At 29.7% G+C, this 21,388-nt stretch overlaps 1 protein-coding gene and 2 long non-coding RNA genes across 5 annotated transcripts; 1 reads left to right on the top strand and 2 right to left on the bottom strand.

The window, feature by feature from the left end:
* Window positions 1-5,420: 5,420 nt before the first annotated feature.
* LOC112097332 lies at window positions 5,421-9,177 on the bottom strand. Of its 2 annotated transcripts, XR_002904949.1 has the most exons (4): window positions 8,863-9,177; window positions 8,631-8,744; window positions 6,883-6,943; window positions 5,421-5,666 (listed from the first exon to the last, which is right to left on the bottom strand). It is a non-coding gene; the product is annotated as an uncharacterized LOC112097332 (long non-coding RNA). The 2 variants fall into 2 exon arrangements; XR_002904948.1 differs by lacking the exon at window positions 8,863-9,177 and having other exon boundaries at window positions 8,631-8,845.
* A 6,121-nt stretch (window positions 9,178-15,298) lies between these two features.
* Window positions 15,299-19,604, top strand: LOC18033121 (sulfoquinovosidase). The gene is made up of 8 exons (XM_006421029.2): window positions 15,299-16,239; window positions 16,332-16,464; window positions 16,682-16,897; window positions 17,184-17,339; window positions 17,467-17,719; window positions 18,344-18,744; window positions 18,896-19,012; window positions 19,100-19,604. Exons 1-8 carry the CDS (start codon window positions 15,299-15,301, stop codon window positions 19,433-19,435), a joined length of 2,553 nt encoding a protein of 850 aa, XP_006421092.1. The 3' UTR covers window positions 19,436-19,604.
* On the bottom strand, window positions 18,712-20,965 carry LOC112097250. 2 transcript variants are annotated; one of them, XR_002904911.1, is made up of 4 exons: window positions 20,776-20,965; window positions 19,315-19,458; window positions 19,079-19,225; window positions 18,712-18,779 (listed from the first exon to the last, which is right to left on the bottom strand). It is a non-coding gene; the product is annotated as an uncharacterized LOC112097250 (long non-coding RNA). The 2 variants fall into 2 exon arrangements; XR_002904910.1 differs by having other exon boundaries at window positions 19,315-19,411; window positions 20,776-20,962.
* Window positions 20,966-21,388: the final 423 nt, after the last annotated feature.

Here is a 21,388-nt window from a genome sequence, read left to right on the forward strand (position 1 = left end):
TCATTTTTCTATCATTTCTGGTCTATAATCTCACTATTGTATGAAATCCAATATTTGATTAGATGTTCAAGTTATTTTTGTAGTCGTACTTTTTGTTAATAAATTCAACTTTATTTTCAAAATTTTGTGGTTACATATTCGTACTCTTTTAAGTGAATTCCAATATTTTGGCTGACGGTCCAATTTTACTTCATAAATTCATGCTTTCCATTATATTTTTTTCAACTTTTTAGTAAATTATTCCCACTTTTAAGTTAAGTTATTCTACTCTTTTACACCTTACAATGGTTTTATGTTCCTATTATTTTCATTATATTCCAACACTATAGATACATGTTCCATTTCCTTTTTTAAATAATACTAATATTACTTTTTTAAAATAACAACAATATCAGTAAGGCCAATTATATATAACCGCTTATTATTTTAACAAATATCAATTTACTATACAATATTGAAATTTTTTTATTGCAACCCTTTATCATTTCTAACATTTTGGGTCTTTAATTTAAGTCCTTTTTTTTTAAATCTTTGTTACTTCATGAGTTCTTCTGAACTTGAATGTATATGTACTTAAGCTTTTAATCTTTATACATATTTATTATCATTTAATCATTTTAATTAATAGTATTTAGTTATATTTAAAATAAACCATATTTATTTATCTTTAAAATAAAATAATCAAGAATTAAGATTTTTTTGAATTCAAATTAAATTTTTACCACTCGATTTTCTTTTCAAATTAGTTTTATTAATTTCGAATGACTTCAAAAAATATTTATGTTATTAATTATAAATATTAGTCTATTATACTTGGATTATTACCACTATTATTATTTTTTTTACTATTACTATTATTATAATTACTACAAGGCTATGGCTACTTTGGAGTTGCTCTAAGGTAGAGCACAAATTATAACTACATACGTAAAGTGATAAATAGTAAAAAAAACTCATTATAACTTTGATCGTATGGTTATGAAAGGGTGTCTACCTTAGAGCGGTTCCAATATAGCCAGACCTTTACTACAATCATGAGATTTTTTTCACAACTTTTTTTCTTATAATGAGCATTCTTCCTTTTCATTTTTAAATATGTATATAATTTTCAATTTATAAAATATGTTCTTCAATTTTCAAGACTTAGTGAAAATAATTTTCAGAAATTTATTATGGCCAATAGGTACGATGAAAATCTAACATCATAGTAAGAACACTTTGTAATATGATTTTGCATGTTTAATTAATTTATCTTTTTCAAATGGTCTTTTTTATTCATAAATTTTTTGGCATTTATTTACAAATAAATTATAATGTTGTACTAATTTATTGGATGCACTTAAAAATACACAAGACCAGAATATGTAACAATAATTGCCCAGCCTACATTCCTTTAATTTCTACAAACGCACTCCTTGATACAAGTGTAAAGTCCTCAATCTTGCTGAAAAAATTTTACATGCCATCAATAAAATTTTCAAGTCATTTTTAATTGCAACCCTTTATCATTTTGAACACTTTGGGTCCATAATGTAAGTCTTTTTTTTTTGTTCTTGAGATCTCTTAAACTTGATTGTATATATACTTGAGCTTTTAGTCTTTATACATATTATTCTCATTTTATCATTTTAATTGATTATTTTTAGTTTTCCTTGAAATAAATTAATGTATTTATTTCCATCTTTCTCTTTACTTTTTAAAATAATTTCTTTAATTTTTCAAAACTTCAACAATAAATAAAAAATAATATGTAAGAGTGCTTGCAATTGTTATGCTTCTCAAAAACTTTATTTTTCAAAAAAATATTTTTTAAAAGTTACGACAGTATATGTTATAAAAATATTTTATCTTTTTTTTTCTTTTCCTTGGGATCAATTGACAGTATGAGATTTCTTTAAGTTAAATTTATTTATACTTAGCTTTTGATCTAAAATAATTGTATTTATATACCTTAGACTAAAATAAATCAAGAATTGATTTTTTTTGAATTCGTATAAAATTTTACCAGTCTAGTTTCTTTTCAAAATAGTTTTCTTAATTTCTTATTACTTCAACCAAAAATTTATTTTATTAATTACAAATATTATAATATTATACTTGTATTACTACTATTACGATTATTTATTTTTTCTGTTACTACAATTGTTTTTATTACTCTCAAGCCTCATGAGATTTGTAGCCTCATGAGATTTTTTCTGTTACTACAATTATGTATATAATTTTCAATATATAAAATAAGTTCTTGAATTTTTCAAGACTTAGCTAAATAATTTTTAAAAGTTTATTATGGCCAATATAACATTAGGAAAATAAAAAAAATTAATATTTTGGGTTAGATTCCAAGTAATTTTAATTTCTCATTGGATGAGTTCCTAATTTTCGTTAGATTTTCTCGTTTATTGTTTCAAATGTTTCATCTAATTATTCCTCTAGTTTTGTGTTGAATATTCCCATTAACTTGGACAGATTCCAATTATTTGGGTTAAGTACCAAATTTATTTTTGGTTAAATAAGTCCCTAATTTTGGTTATATTTTCTCTATTGTGGGTTTATATGCTACAATTATTATTTTACTAGTTTTGTGTTCAATATTACAATTAACTTGGTAAGATTTCAGTTATTTGGGTTAAATACCGAAATAATTTTTTTTGTTAGATTAGTTCCTGATTTTGATTAAACTTTTTCATATTTAGGTTCACATGTTTCAAATTATTAGTCAACTAGTTTTGTGTTAGGTATTCCTACTAAGTTCGTACAATACCAATATTTTGGGTTAGATTCCAAGTAATATTCATTTCCCGTTGGATTAGTTCCTAATTTTCGTTAGATTTTCTCGCTTATTGGTTCAAATGTTTCATCTAACTATTCCTCTAGTTTTGTATTAAATATTCCTATTAACCTGGATAGATTCCAATTATTTGGGTTAAGTATCAAATTTATTTTTCGTAATTTTTATTTTTGGTTGAATAAGTCCCTAAATGTGGTTACACTTTCTCCCTTGTGGGTTTATTGTTTCAATTATTATTCCACTCATTTTGCGTTTAATATTCCAACTAACTTGATAAGATTTCAGTTATTTGGGTTAAATACCGAAAAAAACTTTTTTTGGTTAAATTTGTTCTTGATTTTGGTTAAGCTTTTTCATATTTAGGTTCACATGTTTCAAATTATTAGTCCATTAGTTTTATGTTATGTATTCCTACTAAGTTCGTTCAATATCAATATTTTTTGTTAGATTTCGAGTAATTTTAATTTCTCGTTGGATGAGTTCCTAATTTTCGTTAGATTTTCTCGCTTATTGGTTCAAATGTTTCATCTAATTATTCCTCTAGTTTTGTATTGAATATTCCCATTGACTTGGACTGATTCCAATTATTTGGGTTAAGTACCAAATTTATTTTTCATAATTTTATTTTTGGTTAAATAAATCTCTAATTTTAGTTATACTTTCTCTCTTGTGGGTTTATTTATTTCAATTATTATTCCACTAGTTTTGCGTTTAGTATTCCAATTAACCTGGTAAAATTTCATTTATTGGGGTTAAATACCAAATTTTTGTGTGTTATGAAAAACAATAATATTAATAAGGTGAACTATGTATGACCCCTTACTATTTTAGTAAATATCAACTTACCATATAATATTGAAAAATCTTTATTGCAACCCTTATTTTTTTCCAATATTTTGGATCCATAATCTAAGTCTCTCTTTTTTTTTTCTATTTTCATTATTTTGTGAGATCTATTGAGCTTATTGTATATATAATTGAGCTTTTAGTTTTTATACAAATTTAGTCCCATTTAATTATTTTAATTGATTATTTTTAGTTATCCTTAAAATGAATTAATGCATTTATTTTCCTCTTTCTCTTTACTTTTTAAAATAATTTCTTTAATTTTTAAAAACTTTGACGGTAAATAAAAAGTAATATTTAAACTTACTAAAATTAAAACTTTATTAATCTATTTGTGTTGAAATTTCTTTTTACTTTTTCATTTTGCAATCAATTGACTTCATGAGATTTCTTAAACTTAAATTTATTTATACCTAACTTCTAATCTTTATAAACTTTATGCCCATTTTAACATTCAATTAATTATATTTGTTTATTTTAACTTACAAAATTGAAGCTTACTTAGTCTATTTGTGTTGAAACTTATTTATTTTATTTTTAGGATAGCTTATTTTATCATTTCAATTAACCTAGTCATTTATATTTTAAAAAAACTTCATCAAAAAAATTTAATTCATATAAAACTTTTACCACTCTATTTTCTTTTCAAAATAGTTTTTTTAGTTTCTCATGACTTCAAAAAAAATTATGTTATTATAAGTATTATTATTATTATTATTTTATTTGTATTTCGTCTACTATTATTATTTATTTATAATGTTACTAAAATTATTATTATTACTATCATGTCTCATGAGATTTATAGTAGAATATAATAAGAACGTATATGTTTATGTCCAGCACTATTTTTATACCCTTTTAGATTACTGAGATATTCTTAAAACATTTTGATTATACAATTGATTTCTACAAGTTACAATACCTAACGCGTTGAAATACTTTTTTTAGTTGAAACCATTATTCATTACTCTAGGAGATCTGATCGTGAATTTGATCACCTATATTAGAGATTTTGGCCTTTATTCACATTTATACTCATTTATCATTTAAATAATTATAATTTTTTAACAAAAAATTAAAACTTTCTTAATCTATTTATGTTGAATTATCTTTTTCCTTTTCTTTTCTGGCCTCAGTTGACTTCATTAGATTTTTTGAACTTGAATTTATTTTAGTTAACTTTTGATCTTTAAAAACATTTTGCCCATTTTATCATTCAATTAATTATTTTTATTTATCTTTGAACTAAAATAAATCAAGAATTAAGATTGTTTCAATTCAAATTAAATTTTTACCTCTCTATTTTCTTTTCAAATTAGTTTTCTTAATTTCTTATTACTGTAACCAAAAACTTATGTCATTAATTATAAATATTATATTATACTTAAATTATTATCACTATTATTATTTACTTTTTTACTCTTACTATGATCATTATTGCGATCCTAGCTCATGAGATTTGTTAACATTTTATTTTTAAAATGAGTATCTTTCTTTTTCGTTTTTAAGTATGCATATCATTTTTAATTTATAAAATAAGTTCTTTAATTTTCAAGACTTAGCTAAAATAATTTTTAAAAGTTTATTTTAGCCACTACGACATTATGAAAATCTAACACTACAGTAACCAACATTTTTTAACATGCTTTTGCATGTTTAATCAACTTATCTTTTTCAAATGGTCCTTATTTACAAATAAAATTATAATGTCCTATAATTTTATCCAATGTAGTTGAAAATTAATGGAAAAAAAAATCCAATACAAGACTTTCACTTAAGCAGTTAATGACTATAGTGAACCGATATGTGGACTACTAAAAAGTTAGAATTGCAGAGGAAGAAGAGCCAAAAACCCCTTCTATTGAGAAATTATTTTACAAACTCGCAAGAAAATAACTCTTTAAAAACTTTTAACATCAATAAACTAATACAAAATTAAATCAATTTATAACTTTTAACATCAATAATTTTGATCACACAAAATTAAACTTCAGATGCTGCTGCTAATTTGAGATTTAGATTTCATGGGTCTCTGCATTAAAAAAAAAAATCATATTAGAAAAAAGGGCTGCAAAAAAATAAACAATATTAAAATTTCAAATGCATGATCTAAATTCTTAGTCAGGATCAGTCATATATTGTATTAATAGAAAAATTGAAACTTAAAAATAAAATAAACACATAACTACATTCTAATTTTAACAACATATTTTTTGATGAATTTTTTAACAGCAATATTCAGAATATAAAAAATATTCTCAAATGGCATACTCTTTTATGTTTACTTTCATTTAATGACAAATTGATCACGGCGATAAAGATAGAGGAGAATACATCCTAATAAACAAGAATAAAATTTCAGCAGTACTGATTCATGATTGCATGAATAATATAAATTATGAAATAGCATTGGTATGAAAAAACTCACAAAACGCAATAGAAACTAAACACCTAAAAATAACTGGCAAAAATTTGTAAGCATATAGATTCATTCATGAGTAAAATGCATCCCAAACAAAGCCTTGTTTATTTGTTTATTATAGGTTTCGACAATTCTTATAATTTATCAGCATACCCAGACACTGTTCAAGTAGCCAAAATACTTAAAAATGACTGGATTACTAATTACCAAAGCATTTGAAATGTAGGAATATCAATACCACAATAGTTGAAAAAACCAAAACAAAAAAAAGGCAACTCAAATCAAGGAATTGGTAACAAACCAATCTATTACCAGAATCAATAAGCCATCTAGTTAAAGTAGAAAAATAAACCACGCCTAGAAAGCAAACAAAGCCATTCAATATTTTAAGAAGATGTATGCTTTGTTGTCTTGTATCACTTTTTGTACTTCCTCCAAGATATTCCATGAACCAGAAACACCATTTTCCAATTCAGTATCCATCACTACATCAATTCATGGGCTTACTCCCATCAATATAACCTAAACATTTCACCATTACGAACTTATCATTCTAGAAGCAATGAGACTATTACAGACTTTTAACTTTCACTTTGCATACAAGTTCCCTTTACCCATGTAGCCATTCTCAATATGTGCATGTAGCCATCCCCACTTTTCTGGTTTTTGAGAAGCCTTACCAAGCTTTCACAGCTTGAGCAAGTTGTCATGTTTCCATTCTAAGACAATAAATATAACATGAAGATAAAACTCTTTTTTCATAGCTAAATGATAAAATTTAGTACAATCAGAGACATAACTATGTCAACCAGCTCTGAATTCGCACCTTGTATAATGTCATTGTTCAATTCAATCAGCCTTTATCCTCTTCTTCATATCCAATCTCACTGCAAAATCAACAAACATTATAGAACCTCAATATCCAATTTTACAATCCCTTCCCCATAAACAATGTTAACATCCACAGTATTTTGTGCAGAAAAATTGATCAAATAATGTCCTTATCACCTTCATTTTACTCAATTCAATCATAATTGAATTCATGTCAATCAATAATTAAGTAAATCCCTAATTGAATTGAGAGAAAAGACAAAAAGGCAAGACTTAGCATATTCGTACAATAGTTTACTTTTTCTTTTCAAGTTGGAATAGTTGTAAGATTCAATATGAAATCAGAATACAATCAAACTCAGCATCATAAAAACTCTTGCAAAAAAATAGAATTCAATAGCATGGTCGAATTAAGGACCAATATTAGAAGCATTGGAGCTTTTAACATCTGAAATGTGCAATTTGATTAAATTAAGAGTTGCAATCCATAGAAAGTAACGGCAAAAGTTGAAGCTGCAGTAAGCTTATAAATAAATAAAAACAACGAGGCAACTGATGAGCAAGAAAGAGAAGATATAAAATGTGCTTTCAGTGACTAATCATATTATTTTATCTGTTATTTGAATGACACATAGATACTAACATATTCATCATTTAAAAAAAATTAAAAAATAATTCCAATTCAAATTCTACTCACATTCGAATGTATGTTCTTACAATCAGACTGAGTAGATGATGAATGGAGATCATAATCTCTATAGAAAGAATATGGAGCTTCAAAGTACTTGGGTTGTTTGACATTACTCCCTTCAACCTTGAGAGAATTTGAAATAACATTAGGAGAAGTCAACCAGCTCTGAATACAGAGCAAGGATATACGAAAAAAAAAGACAAATATGCCATAAAAAGAGATTCCTAATATTCCAAACTAATTAGAGACTAAGAACTATGGCCAATGAGCATAAAACTGGCAGTAATGACATTTGATAAACATTTCCAGGGAATTACCCAAGTGATATTAGCAAAAGTAAATCTTAATAAAACATTTCTAAAGACAGAGTCAACTACAATGACAACAATATCCCCTCACCACTCATTTTAACATAAAACCAAGAGTTATATAAAGAAAAAAATTGGAAAATAAACACAAAAAATATTCACTGCTGCTCGATCAAAAAACAAAAATCAAAAGTAAAACAAGTAGGTAACAGGATAAGGTCACCTGTCTGTTACAATGAGAATAATGACCGTCAGGGCACGAAGATCTCCCTGAAAAGCCTCCCCTCATATTCTGATGACTCACAGACCCTAAGCAACGAAAGAATATGGAAGGAAAGATTAGGGCTTAGATTATTATTATTTTTTTAATTTTTTAAGAACTAAAATAACTTTTCAGTCTCGCAGTTTGAAAAGCCAGACTCTAGGAAATCACAATTCAAGAAACATTGACAATTAAACAAAATCCAGACCCCATCCAAGGTTTTAGGATCAAAGACCAAATCATGTGGTATGCTAGTTTGTGATCTAAAGGCATATAAACTAGCTCAACTTGGTGGTGTAAACAAGTAACCGAAGGAATCAATCAAAGAAACCAGCTGTGTAAAACACTTTCAATTTAAAAAAATCAGTGACATTTAACTGAAATTTCATCTCAAATTTATCCAATTAGATAAAAAGAAATTTAAAAACTTATATAAACATGCAAGTATTTGTGAAAATAAGGAACGAAGAGAGAGGATTTACTGTGAATCTGCTGCAAGAATTTGTCAAAAGCTCTACTTGGACTACCGGTTGTCAAGATCTTCTTTTGTGAAAAGAACTGTACCACTCATCACTCAAATGTCTACACCCCAAAAGCTTCATTTCACGTCACCATGCCACCATCCGATTACAATTACATGCCAAATATTTATATATTAACATTTAGAGTAAAAATTAAAAGCAAACAGGAAAAGGGTGTTGAATGAAGACTCACCGTAACCCAATAGAATTGAATTAACCAAGGCCAAAAGAACACAAATGAATGCATGCTTTTTGAGCCCTTTCTTTTGACGACTCATAACTGCTTCTACATTTTGATGATTATCGGGTCCTCCTGCTCCAGCGGTCTCTATTTTTGGCTCTAATCAACTTAGTAGATATGCTTGCGATGGTCAATACGACAGCAGTTTAGTCATGTTGGAATAGCGATGGCAGCTCGGCTGGTGGCCGGTGAGGTTTTGAGTGTGTGAGGACTGAGATATTGTGAGAGCGGCTAGGGTTTCTAAAGAAATAGTAGAATATGAAGTATTTATACTTTAGGTGAAAAATCATAAAAATTCAATTTGATACATATTAAAAATAGAATAAAATTTGTTAAATATTTCATTTAGGCGCTAATTTTGCCCGCCTAGGTGAAAAATAATTCATTCACTTATATTATTAGAAAAAAATATGACTTTTTAAAAAAATTTATATTTATTTTTAATCCCTTACCTCCCGAAAATTCAAATTTAGGTAGCCAATTAAAATAAAGCAATTTAAAATTACTTAGCTACACCCATGGGTCCTAAACTAATTTGATATTATTATATTAATACTTTATAATAATGATAGGATCCCAATATTTATAACCTAATTTGTATTCTAAATACATATGTCACTCAATTACTTTTTACCATTTAGATCTTTTTTTGAACAATTATATCCAAATGAAATATATTTTAGTCACTATATTCAAAGGGCATAATTGTCCAAAAAGATGTGTATGCGATCATTATGAGATTAAGATGGACTTTTTATGATCATTTTGCTAAACCATGGCTTGTTGTTGACGTTTTCCCTAACATTTACTATACAATGGGAATATGAATTGTAATTATTACTAATAATATTACTAAACCCTAATGGGTGAGTTAAACTCATGTATGACTCTAAACATCTCCTTTTTATTATTATTATTATTATTATTATTATTATTATTATAAGAACAATGTCATTTATGTATACATATTCTGATAATAAATATCGTAACTAAGTTTAGTTTAATCAAATTTAAATTGGCTAACAATTATGGCTAGTAACAACATAATAAAGCTTAATGTTATAAGATCATTAATCACAATACCACTAATAGCAATAGATCAAAAATTAACAGTACATATGTAATTGTCCATTTTAAGTATTTATAGAAATTGTTGTGACTTGAAAATAGTGAATAAATATAACTATAAAAGATAAACGAATAAATAAAGTAATTAATTTCATAAATATATTCACATGAATTAATTTGCACAAGAGGTTATTTGTGAGCATTATTTAAACTTATAGAATATTAGAAACATTATATTTGTCTAATATACAAATATTTTGTTATAGGGTATAGAGTAACATATTAATATTAGCAACTATCATTAATAAAAAATAATGAAAAAAATATTTTACATTTAATTATAATGGACTATCACCAAGATAATTGTTTCATTATTATCCGATAGTTGGATAAAAACTATCATTAGATTGGTAGGTAGATATTTGAGTCATTTTGTGTATTATAGGATTGATTGTTCCAATTATTTGAAAATAAATATGATTAATTATGGATCTAGATATTCAAACTACACTATACTATAAAAAATTAATAAAATATTATGATAATTTTTTATGTAAAATATAGTTAAATTTATAATGTAATATTAAAATAATTTAATTAGTTACAATCAATTTTATTAACTGATACTTAAATCTTTTTCCCAGTAGTATAGGAGTCTCATATTTTAAGTATATTTTCATGTTATTAAAAAAATAGAAAAGTATATTTTCATGCAAAGTTGAGGGGGTCTTCGGTAGCTTTTTAGTTTGATTTGATTAGTTTGATATTTGCTTGAAATAAGGGTAGGTAGATGATAATTACCTTTAGTATTTTCTTTTATATTTCCTTGTATAACAGTTACCTTAGGTGGCCGGTTGTATGCACAAATAAACAAATAATAAAAAGCGGCTGTATGAGATACAGCGGCTGTATTATAAGCGGACCCCTAACTGAAATAATAATGAAAATAATCGAAATAAATATAAATCAAACATCAATTGCGGCGATTGTTGTCTTCATAACCCGTAACAAAATTTACATTGTTTAAATGCCAGAAGCTTAAATTACAACAAGATCCAGCAACAACACCAAAAAAAAAAACAAACTTTAGTTCCACAATACACTTAAATTCCACGCCAGATCTTTCACATAACAAAAAATTAAAACAAAAAGAACTTAACTTCCACAATACACTTAAATTTTACGCCAGATCTTTCACATAACAAAAATTAAAACAAAAAGAACAAGCTGAAAAAAGCCACTGCTCACTTAATCTTTGCCGAGAGAGCCGAGAGAGGGGAAGAGGGAGGAGGTCGTGAAGCTGCGTGAGAAGAAGCCTGAAAGTGAAGCTGCGTGAGAACTGACGAAAATGGAGAAAAATGAAAGTGAAAGAGAGAAGAAAGTTTCATGTGGAGGAAAGTGAAAAAAATCAAGGAGAGAGGAAAGTGAAATCGCGGGGGAAGTGAAAAAGTGAAAGAGGGAGCAAAGCATTCCAACGCCATTTATTTATTCATTTGATCATTTCTTTTATTTCTTTTATGTTTAAAGAGTGAGAGGAAACGAGAGGAGAAACGACAGGAAAGATTGCCGTTTCTGTCGTCCTTCTCTCGTCCCTCTCGCTACTTAGCATTTTCCTAAATTATATTACATGTATCTTAGATTCAACTTAAGCATTGCGCCTAATTCTGAACATGTATCGAATTAAAGAACACTTATATTAATTGTGCGTTCTTCCTTTTTTAATTTCTAAAGTAGCTCGTTTTAGGTTGTTTTGCATTTGACAACAGATGACAAAAATAGAATTTATTGGCGTAAGGGGCCATTTAAGATTATTTTTCAGAAGTTTAAAAATGATTTTAAAAAGAAAAAAAGTTAAATTTAGTATAATGTTTGATAATTTTTTTTGAATTAATTTTGGAAAATCACTTAATTCTACAGAAGATTTTGAAAATAATGGAATGAATAAATTTTTAAAATCTAATTTTAGAATCATTGTTCTATTTAATGCAATATATTATAAAAATCTAAAATTATCCTCATTCAATTAGATTTAAAGAGATTATTATTATTATTATTATTATTATTAATTATATTAAGATAACAAAATAAAAAAATAGAATTAAAAATTTTATTTTAGTTATTAAATATTCTATATACACAATAAAAATATTATATATATGTGTGTGTGTGTTTACAAATGTTTAAATAATTTTTATTCAACTTTGTGTGTATCTTATTTATTTATATTTTTACAACTATTCAATACTAAGATTTGTCAAATATATACAACTACTTTTAAAATTTATATAGTACTTTGAAAAATAAATTTTATCAAATATTTTAACTGATTCTCTTTATAGTTGATTATTTCTATAGTATAACTAATAATAATTTTTAAGAATTACAATATTATCAAATTGACCATAAATCCATGCACCTAAAGCAAGGAATATCCCTCTTCCAAGATATTTGTGTGTTTGTGTGCACGCGCGCTTGTGTGTGTGAACGGTGACTAAAAATTCATCAATATGTCCCCTACAATCCTTACTAATTTATCCTTAATTCTAGATAATAATTAATTTTTAAAAAGAATAACTTGAGAACCTGCTATGTGGTTTTTCGTTTTTACAATTCAAAATCGAGTGTCGAATCTGAAATTGGATATTATATATGCTTTACGGCAATACTTGAGTATCGAAAAGAAATTTATTTTCTTAAAAGCTGTCTTGATAATGATGTTTATACAATGACGTATACTCTTTAATCAAATGATGAAGTGTTATTGAACAACATTTTGTCTTGGATAAAAAGGTACCTAAAATAATTGACAATTACTTACAAGATTATAGTATGAAATCGAAAGGTTATTTGAATTAGAAAGCCGTAATTTATTTATGAAAAATGAACGGAAATTATCGATTAGGATTTTCTCTTCATTTAAATTTCTATCAAATAAAATTTTCATGAGTGGTTAATGTATAAAAATATAAAATAATTAAATGTAAATCGCACACAATTACCTGAATTTCAGCAAGTATGATCAAACAAACTACATATCAATGTTCCGAGTAGACCACGCCAATATATTTGCCTCAATAGTGTCCTGTGACCACATTATCACTTTTTCTTGGAAGAAATATTCAAGGTCTTTAGTGTATATATAAAGAAAATTCAATAAATTAATGAAAATTTTAAAATAATGTGCGCAATTGGACTTAAAGGTGGCTAATGGGTCGGACGGCACGAGGCACGGCATGGGTACGGCACGTGTCCGTACAGCACGGCACAACACGAGCACATTTCGGTAAAGCACGCGGCACGACACGACACAGCACGCACATGGGCTGGGCTGGACTTAGATTTTAGGCATATGGGCTTTAAAAGCACGGCACGATTAGAGATGGGTCAAAGTACAGCACGTGAAAAAATACGCAATAAGCACGTTTCATTTTTTAATAAAAGTAAACTTAAAATTTTATGATTTTATAAATAACTTGAAATTGAATCTTTTAATACATTTTGTTATCTCAAGTTTTTTTAATTTATTTAATTCTTAGTTTAAAAAAATAAAATTGATTTATGTTTATAATTTATTAAATAAATAATTGATATCATGATTTTATAAATATGTATTAATATTATTATAAACTATGATATATGACTCTACGTAATTCCAAGTTAACAATTAAGTTAACCCTTAAAAAAAATTATTATTGTTGTTGTTGTTAAGTATTAAAAAAGAATTCTAATATAGAGTCAAACTTAGTAATTAATATTACATTCTCTTATAAGTTACACGTGTGCCGGGCCGGGCCTAAGAAAAAAAATTAAGAACAGCACGGCACGGCACGAAACGCATAGTGGGCACAGCACGGCAAGAGCACGGGTGGGCTTCCTTTGATGGACCTGGGCCGACACGGCATGGCCCATTGGCGACCTCTAATTGGACTACATCCAATGTGGCACCGCCTGGCATATCTTTACATTAGCAGGCTAACGGGGGGGAAGGCCCATGAGGGCTCAGGAGCCGTGCCATGTATCTTGTGTCGTATCGTACTGTATTTATTTATTTTTTTTTTTTGCTGCTTAGGTTTGGTTTGGCACACATGCTGAACCCACACGTGCCATGAATCGCGCTTAAGAAAAAAGCACAAGAAGCTTTTTTCCACTTTTTCATTTTTTCTAAGAGGGCATGCTAAGGTGTTGGCATACATTTTTCAAGCCCATATTTTTTTTTCTCGGGTCCACCTACCTTTAGTCAAATTCAATAAAATTAAAAGTTTAAAACCCAAGTCCATATTCAATAATCATAAATCAATAGTAATAAGAGAATGTACAAATAACTATTAAGTTAGACCCTACGGTATTAGAATTCTTTTTTATACTTAACAACAACAACAATAATAAATTTTCTTAAGGGTTAACTTAATTATTAACTTGAACTTATATAGAGTCATAGATCATAGTTCATAATAATATTATTACATGCATTTTATAAATTTATGATATCATTTATTCATTTAATAAATTGTAAATCTAAAATGATTAGAATTTTTTTTAAACTAAGGATTAAATGAATTTAAAAACTTACACTAATAAAATATATTAAAAGATTCAATTTCAAATTATTTGTAAAATCATAAAATTTTAAATTTACTTTCATTCAAAAATAAAACATATTTATTGCAAGCCTTCTCATTACTGTGTTTTAGCTTATCTCTAATCGTGACATGTTTTTAAGTTCTATGTGCCTAAAATTCTCAATCCAGCCCAGTCCACGTGCGTGTCGTACAACATGACCTATCAAAACGTACTCGTACAGTGTCATGCCATATGCCACCCAACCCATTGGACATCTCTAATGCATATCCTCCCTGCCCCACTTTTCATTTTTTTTTTTTTAATTCTTAATCATATCAATTGTGACATAAACAATATGTTCTAATTTTACTTGAGATAATACAATATAATATAATCTAAATATGAATAAATTCAGCATGCATATATATATATATATATATATATATATATAAGCAAGTATAACCTTCAACCTTATGGAAGAGGTGATGAGGTGTTTTATCATAAGGATTTGTTCACAAGATTATGATTTAGTGCTGAACTTGTTTTTTATTAAGCAAGAATTAATTGTTAAGATTTATTTTAAATTTTTATTTTTATTATTTAACAACTATTAATTCAGTGGCCAACCACAAAATCTTTTATCTTTATGGTTAGAAAAACTTTTTGGTTGGTAGGGTAAATCCGTAAAAAGGCCATTGACTTAGTCACATTCATCTAATCTATAAATAAGAGATTTCATGCAACATCGGCATTGTCCAAAATGGAAACTATCAAAATCACCAAAAAGCACCATAAACACCTTAACAATCCATTTCCATCAACCCCAAAATCTCTGCCATTAATCCAAGGATCTCTTGCCTTCAATTGTGAAAAACTGTCTTCTCACCAAATATTCACAATCGGTAACGATTTTGAGATTCTTTGGAGTTCAAACAATGGTGGGTGTCTCTCAATTTCTCATCAATCTAAGCCAGCAAGACCCCTATGGTCTAGCATCCCAGGAAAAGCCTTTGTCTCTGCAGCACTGGCTGAGACTCTGGTGGAAGAAAGCAGAGGCTCTTTCGTTATCAAAGACAGACATATTCATTTGCTTTGTCAGGATCAAACTATTGATGACATAAGAGTGATCAATGATCAGTTCCACTTTGACGGTCCTTTTACTTTACATCAGAATGTCCAGTTCCCCCTTGTGCTTATAACAGGATGGATTTTCAGTAAAAAGATTAAGAAGACAAATCAAAGTTATGTGATTTATAACAAGAAGGATATACAATTTGAAACAAAGGCAGGATATTGGTTACTGTTTGATCAAAAGACTAGTCACCAAATCGGATTTGAATTGAAGCTTGGTCAACCCAACTTTGCGATCAGGCAGAGGAGAATGGGTCGGATTCGGATCCGGAAGAGAAATCTTGGATGGTGTTGGTCGCTTACAAGGCCAAAAGGGTTTGTAAGAATTTCCTCAACAGAGACTGAGAACCAGCCAGCGGCGGAGTTGAAGATTCCAATTCCACAGCATAGAGAATTCAACAGGGTGTTTTTGACATATTCAAGTGAAGGAAATGAGAGATTCTATGGTTTCGGAGAGCAGTTTTCTCATATGGATTTCAAAGGCAAAAGGGTTCCCATTTTTGTTCAAGAACAAGGCATTGGAAGAGGAGACCAACCTATTACTTTTGCTGCCAATTTGGTTAGCTACAGGTACATACTACATGGTACCCCACTTAAAATCACTCGTGTTTCCTTCTTAAACACTTGCTCATAAGTCATAGTAACATATTTTCTTCTTATAGGGCCGGGGGTGATTGGAGTACCACTTATGCTCCATCTCCATTTTATATGACTTCCAAAATGAGGTCTGTTTACCTTCAAGGATATGATTATTCGGTGTTTGATCTCACAAGAGTTGATAGAGTTCAGATACAGGTAAATTGTTCAATTTATAATTATCTGAATCTGAGAGCACGGTGAAAAATTGATGATTGAAAATTGTGACTGATATTTTGTAATTCCACTGTGTTCTCTGCACAATAAAATTTACAACTGCAATTTGAAAAGGATTAATTAAAAGCCTGAGACATATTGAGGCTCATTCAGATTTTAAACTTGCAGTTTCCCATTTTCTGTATACTGGAGTTTGCAGATACATGGAAATTCAGTTCAGGGAAGGATATTGCATGGAAACTCACCTTGTGAGCTCATTGAACACTTCACAGAAACTATTGGGAGGCCTCCTGAGCTTCCCGATTGGATCGTATCTGGAGCTGTAGCTGGAATGCAGGGTGGTACAGATGCTGTACGTCGTGTCTGGGATGCACTTAGGAGTTATCAAGTTCCAGTTTCAGCATTTTGGTTGCAGGTTCAACTCCACAAACTTACCAATATATTCTTACAAAATGTCAATTTCAAGGTGGCACCATATTCCACAAGATTTCAACTGGTGCATCGGTACCAAACTTTTAGCAGTCTGATAGACACCTTTCAAAATATTGATATTTTATAATTTCTAATTTAGACCACAACTGAACAACTTCAAATTCCAAATCCAGTCCCTTGAGCAATATCTGATAGAATAAACACAACTCACATTCATATTTCATACCATAGAATGCATCATATTTGATTGTCGAACAACTTTTGATTAGGATTGGGTGGGTCAACGGGAGACATTGATTGGATCACAACTGTGGTGGAATTGGGAAGTGGATACAACAAGATATAAGGGATGGAAACAACTTCTTAAAGATCTCAACGCTCATCATGTTAAAGTGATGACATACTGCAATCCTTGTTTGGCACCAGTACGTATGTTCTCCAATTTAACATATAATAAAGGCTATGACATTTGTACAGCCTTATATTGTGATATTTGGCAATATACTGAAAATCTGCCACATTTTCTTCTGAATATTCTACCTGCTTTCACAGTCTCATGAGAAGCCAAATAGAAGGAGAAATCTTTTTGAGGAGGCCAAGAAGTTGGACATACTGGTAAAAGATAAGAATGGTGAACAATACCTAGTTCCAAACACAGCTTTTGATGTGGGAATGTTGGATTTGACACACCCAGATACAGCAAGTTGGTTCAAGCAGGTTTTACAAGAAATGGTGGAAGATGGAGTTAGAGGATGGATGGCCGATTTTGGTGAAGGCTTGCCTGTGGATGCCATCCTTTATTCAGGTTTGAATTCTAATTTCTTTCTTGATTGACCTTCACTCCCATGTGAGGCTGTTTGAAACTAAGTGAAACAAATGACTAAAAGTTTGATGGTCATTTGATTAGCATTTCTGACGTGCTTTATGTTAAACAATTAGTTTAAACCATCACTAGTCTAAAGCTCAACTTATAAAAAATGATGAATGATGAAAGAACTCTACCTCTCAAGCTATACCTTTCCTCTAAAGCTTATACCTTTTGCAACTGTTAACAATGCTTACTAGTGATATTGTAGGAAAGATGGATCCTAGTCATGAAACGAGTTTCTCTAATTAACTGTTGCCTATTAATTACCCTTTTTGGCAAGCATGCAAACTGTTGCCTTTTTGGCAAACTACTTTCTTGCTGAATAAACTCACCAACACTTACGCAGCCCATAATCATCTCAACAGGCAAAAAGAAGTGGAGGATTAAAAAAAGAGATTTTGTAGGCATCAGAGATCCCAGTTGATTGCCCTACTAAGCAAGTGCTAACTGAATGAAAAGTGGGAACCGGCTGGTTCTACATGATTTAAAAACTGTTTAATATTTTGTGATAATACTTTTTATTCGCATGATTATTTATCTAGTTTAATGTTACTCTATTAGGTGAAGATCCTATTTCAGCCCATAACAGATACCCAGAACTATGGGCCCAAATTAACCGAGAGTTTGTGGAAGAATGGAAAGATAAATGTACAGGTACAAAGAGGGAAGACACAAAAGAGGATTTGGTTTTTTTCATGAGAGCAGGTTTTAGAGATAGTCCCAAATGGGGGATGCTGTTTTGGGAAGGAGACCAAATGGTAAGTTGGCAAGCTAATGATGGGATAAAGAGTGCTGTTGTTGGCTTACTGAGCAGTGGACTTTCTGGTTATGCTTTTAACCACAGTGATATTGGAGGTTACTGTGCAGTAAACTTACCTCTAATCAAATACAGAAGAAGTGAAGAGTTGCTGTTGCGATGGATGGAGCTAAATGCTTTCACCACCGTTTTCCGGACCCATGAAGTAAGTTAAAAATTTCTTTCCAGAAATTCATATACCTGCATTAACAATGGCATTATCATTATTAGCATCTTTTGTGAGTGAAAATGAAATAAGTAGATAAGTCATTACTCTCTTTCTAAATAACCAAGTCAGCTAACCCATTTACATGCAGGGAAACAAACCATCCTTCAACAGCCAGTTCTACTCAAACCAACAAACGTTATCCCATTTTGCACGATTTGCTAAAGTATATAGAGCATGGAAATTCTACAGAATCAAACTTGTAAAGGTGATATATGCACACAGGTGATCCATTCAATTCAACTCAGCATTTTCAGTGTAAATTCTAACAAACCTCTTTCTCGCCTTCTAACAGGAGGCTTCTCAGAAAGGTCTTCCTGTATGCCGTCACCTATTTCTCCACTACCCAGATGATGACAAGGTGCAGAGATTGAGTTACCAGCAGTTTTTGGTGGGTACTGAGATCTTAGTTGTGCCAATCCTAGACAAAGGAAAGAAGAAAGTCAGAGTTTATTTTCCAGTTGGGGAAACCAGCACTTGGCAACATATTTGGACGGAAAAGATATTTACAGGGAAAGGTTCTGAAGCTTGGGTGGAAGCTCCAATTGGCTATCCTGCTGTATTTGTTAAGGCTGATTCCATTGTTGGAGAAACTTTTAGGAAAAACCTAAGAAATTCAGACATTCTTTAAGAAAGCAGCTCAAAAAGGGAGGGCTGGTTTCTTAATTCTGTTTCAATGAGTAGACTGATTTCTGCAATAACATTTAACTTAGAATAGTAACAAACACTTCCCATGTTATTCGAAAAGGTATATATTCTAGTCCATGATCAAGTAGTAGTCACCCTCTTTTTGGCTACTTAATTAATCATTAGTACTCATTTTAACATTCCCCTCTTACTAATTGCTCAACATGCTACTTGGCAGCTCATTAGACTTCACAACACAATAATCTTGGACCATTAAGCGATGAACATTTAACTTGCTAGAAGCTGCTAGAACACATCTCTATAAGAGATCAATACTTTGAACTCTACCAGAAGGGAATTAACTTGAACCAGATTCCAAAAAGTGGACCCACATATGATTTAAACTTAAATCAATATTAACAATTTTAGAATGATTTAATACTAACTGAACACGAACAACATAAATATGCAACATTTTTCTTCATCACATTTGCCCTCAGTTCTTAATACTTTAGGAATGATAATGTTATGGAAAATTCATCCATGAATTGCTACACACACGCGCGCGCACACACACACACTCATATATATACATATATGTATATATATGTATATATAATCTTTTAAGTGAAAAGGAAAGCCATCTTTGAAATGTTTACAAACAAAAAGTATATTACAATCCATTGAGAATCTAGATATATACACTTATAGTACAACTAGCACATAAATCTACCGAGGCTAGCTCATAAATATAATCTCACTAATATTAGGGAGATTTCTACTGCTACATTTCGTGGGAAGGGGGTTAAAAGGCCCCTACTGGGGCTCAATCTTTATATTCATCTTCATTGCTATAAGGGAAACATAGGTTTGATAAATGGTTGTGACATAATCTGACAAAAACAGATTTGATAAATGGTTGTGAAATAATATGTTAATAACACTCAGTAGCAACTAGCAAGCAGCAAATAATCAATTAACCAAATCCAAATTTAGTGAAGGATCCTGTAATCATAAAAAATGAGGGTTTCCTAATTTTTCAAAACTCAATAGCAACTAGCAAGCAGCTTCCTACAAAACTACACAACACAACTACTGCAACACCAATAACACTATCCATTTATCCCTCACCACCGGAACAAACAGATGTCATGCAGAATAAGCTCAATTGCAACAGAAAACAAAACCAAACCTAACACAAGCATAACTTGATTTTTGCATAATATCCAGTTGCATAAAAATTGTTAACTCGACTGCAGCTTCAACAATCAGACTAAATTCCCGGCGCCGCGGGGGGGGGGGGGGGGGGGGGGATGTGTTGTGGGTTGTTGGGAAGTAACTTACTTGAAAGGTTTTTGCAGTCATAGTTTGAGACTTTGAGATGTATGAGCTCGAAGACACACTGGAGATGAAAGCTATTTGGTTTTGTTGTCAGTTTGGTTTAGTTCGGTTTCAAGTCATCTATTTCCTAACAGATTCGAACGCTTATTAGCATATTCTCTCCTAAACCCGTCAAACAAACGGGTTTTTTATTTGAATGTACCCCATTTGCCCAGCAAACTTATATCTCATTACATTTGCAGGCCGAAGCCCCGAGAAAGCGATTAAAAAGTCAAAATTATCCTTAAAAATTCATCTATCTATTTCCTCATTTACCATTTCACATTCTTTTGCACCTCATAATTTATTTCTTCCTCTCTCACGATTTTCTCATCTCTCACCATTTTATCTCTTACCTCTGATATTAAAGATTTTTTATAAATACAAACTATTCAAAAACAGCCTTACTGGTGCATTGTCAAGTGATAGATAACATATGTTTAGAAAATATAAACATTTTGTATAATTGTGTACTTAGGGTTTGATATGATTTTATTACAAATGTATTTACTAATGATTTATGAGTTTGTAATAATATATTATTCATTTAAGTACTTGCACACATACATTATTGCAT

Source organism: Citrus clementina, unplaced genomic scaffold (assembly GCF_000493195.1).
Source record: "Citrus clementina cultivar Clemenules unplaced genomic scaffold, Citrus_clementina_v1.0 scaffold_9, whole genome shotgun sequence".
Classification (NCBI taxonomy): Eukaryota; Viridiplantae; Streptophyta; class Magnoliopsida; order Sapindales; family Rutaceae; genus Citrus; species Citrus x clementina.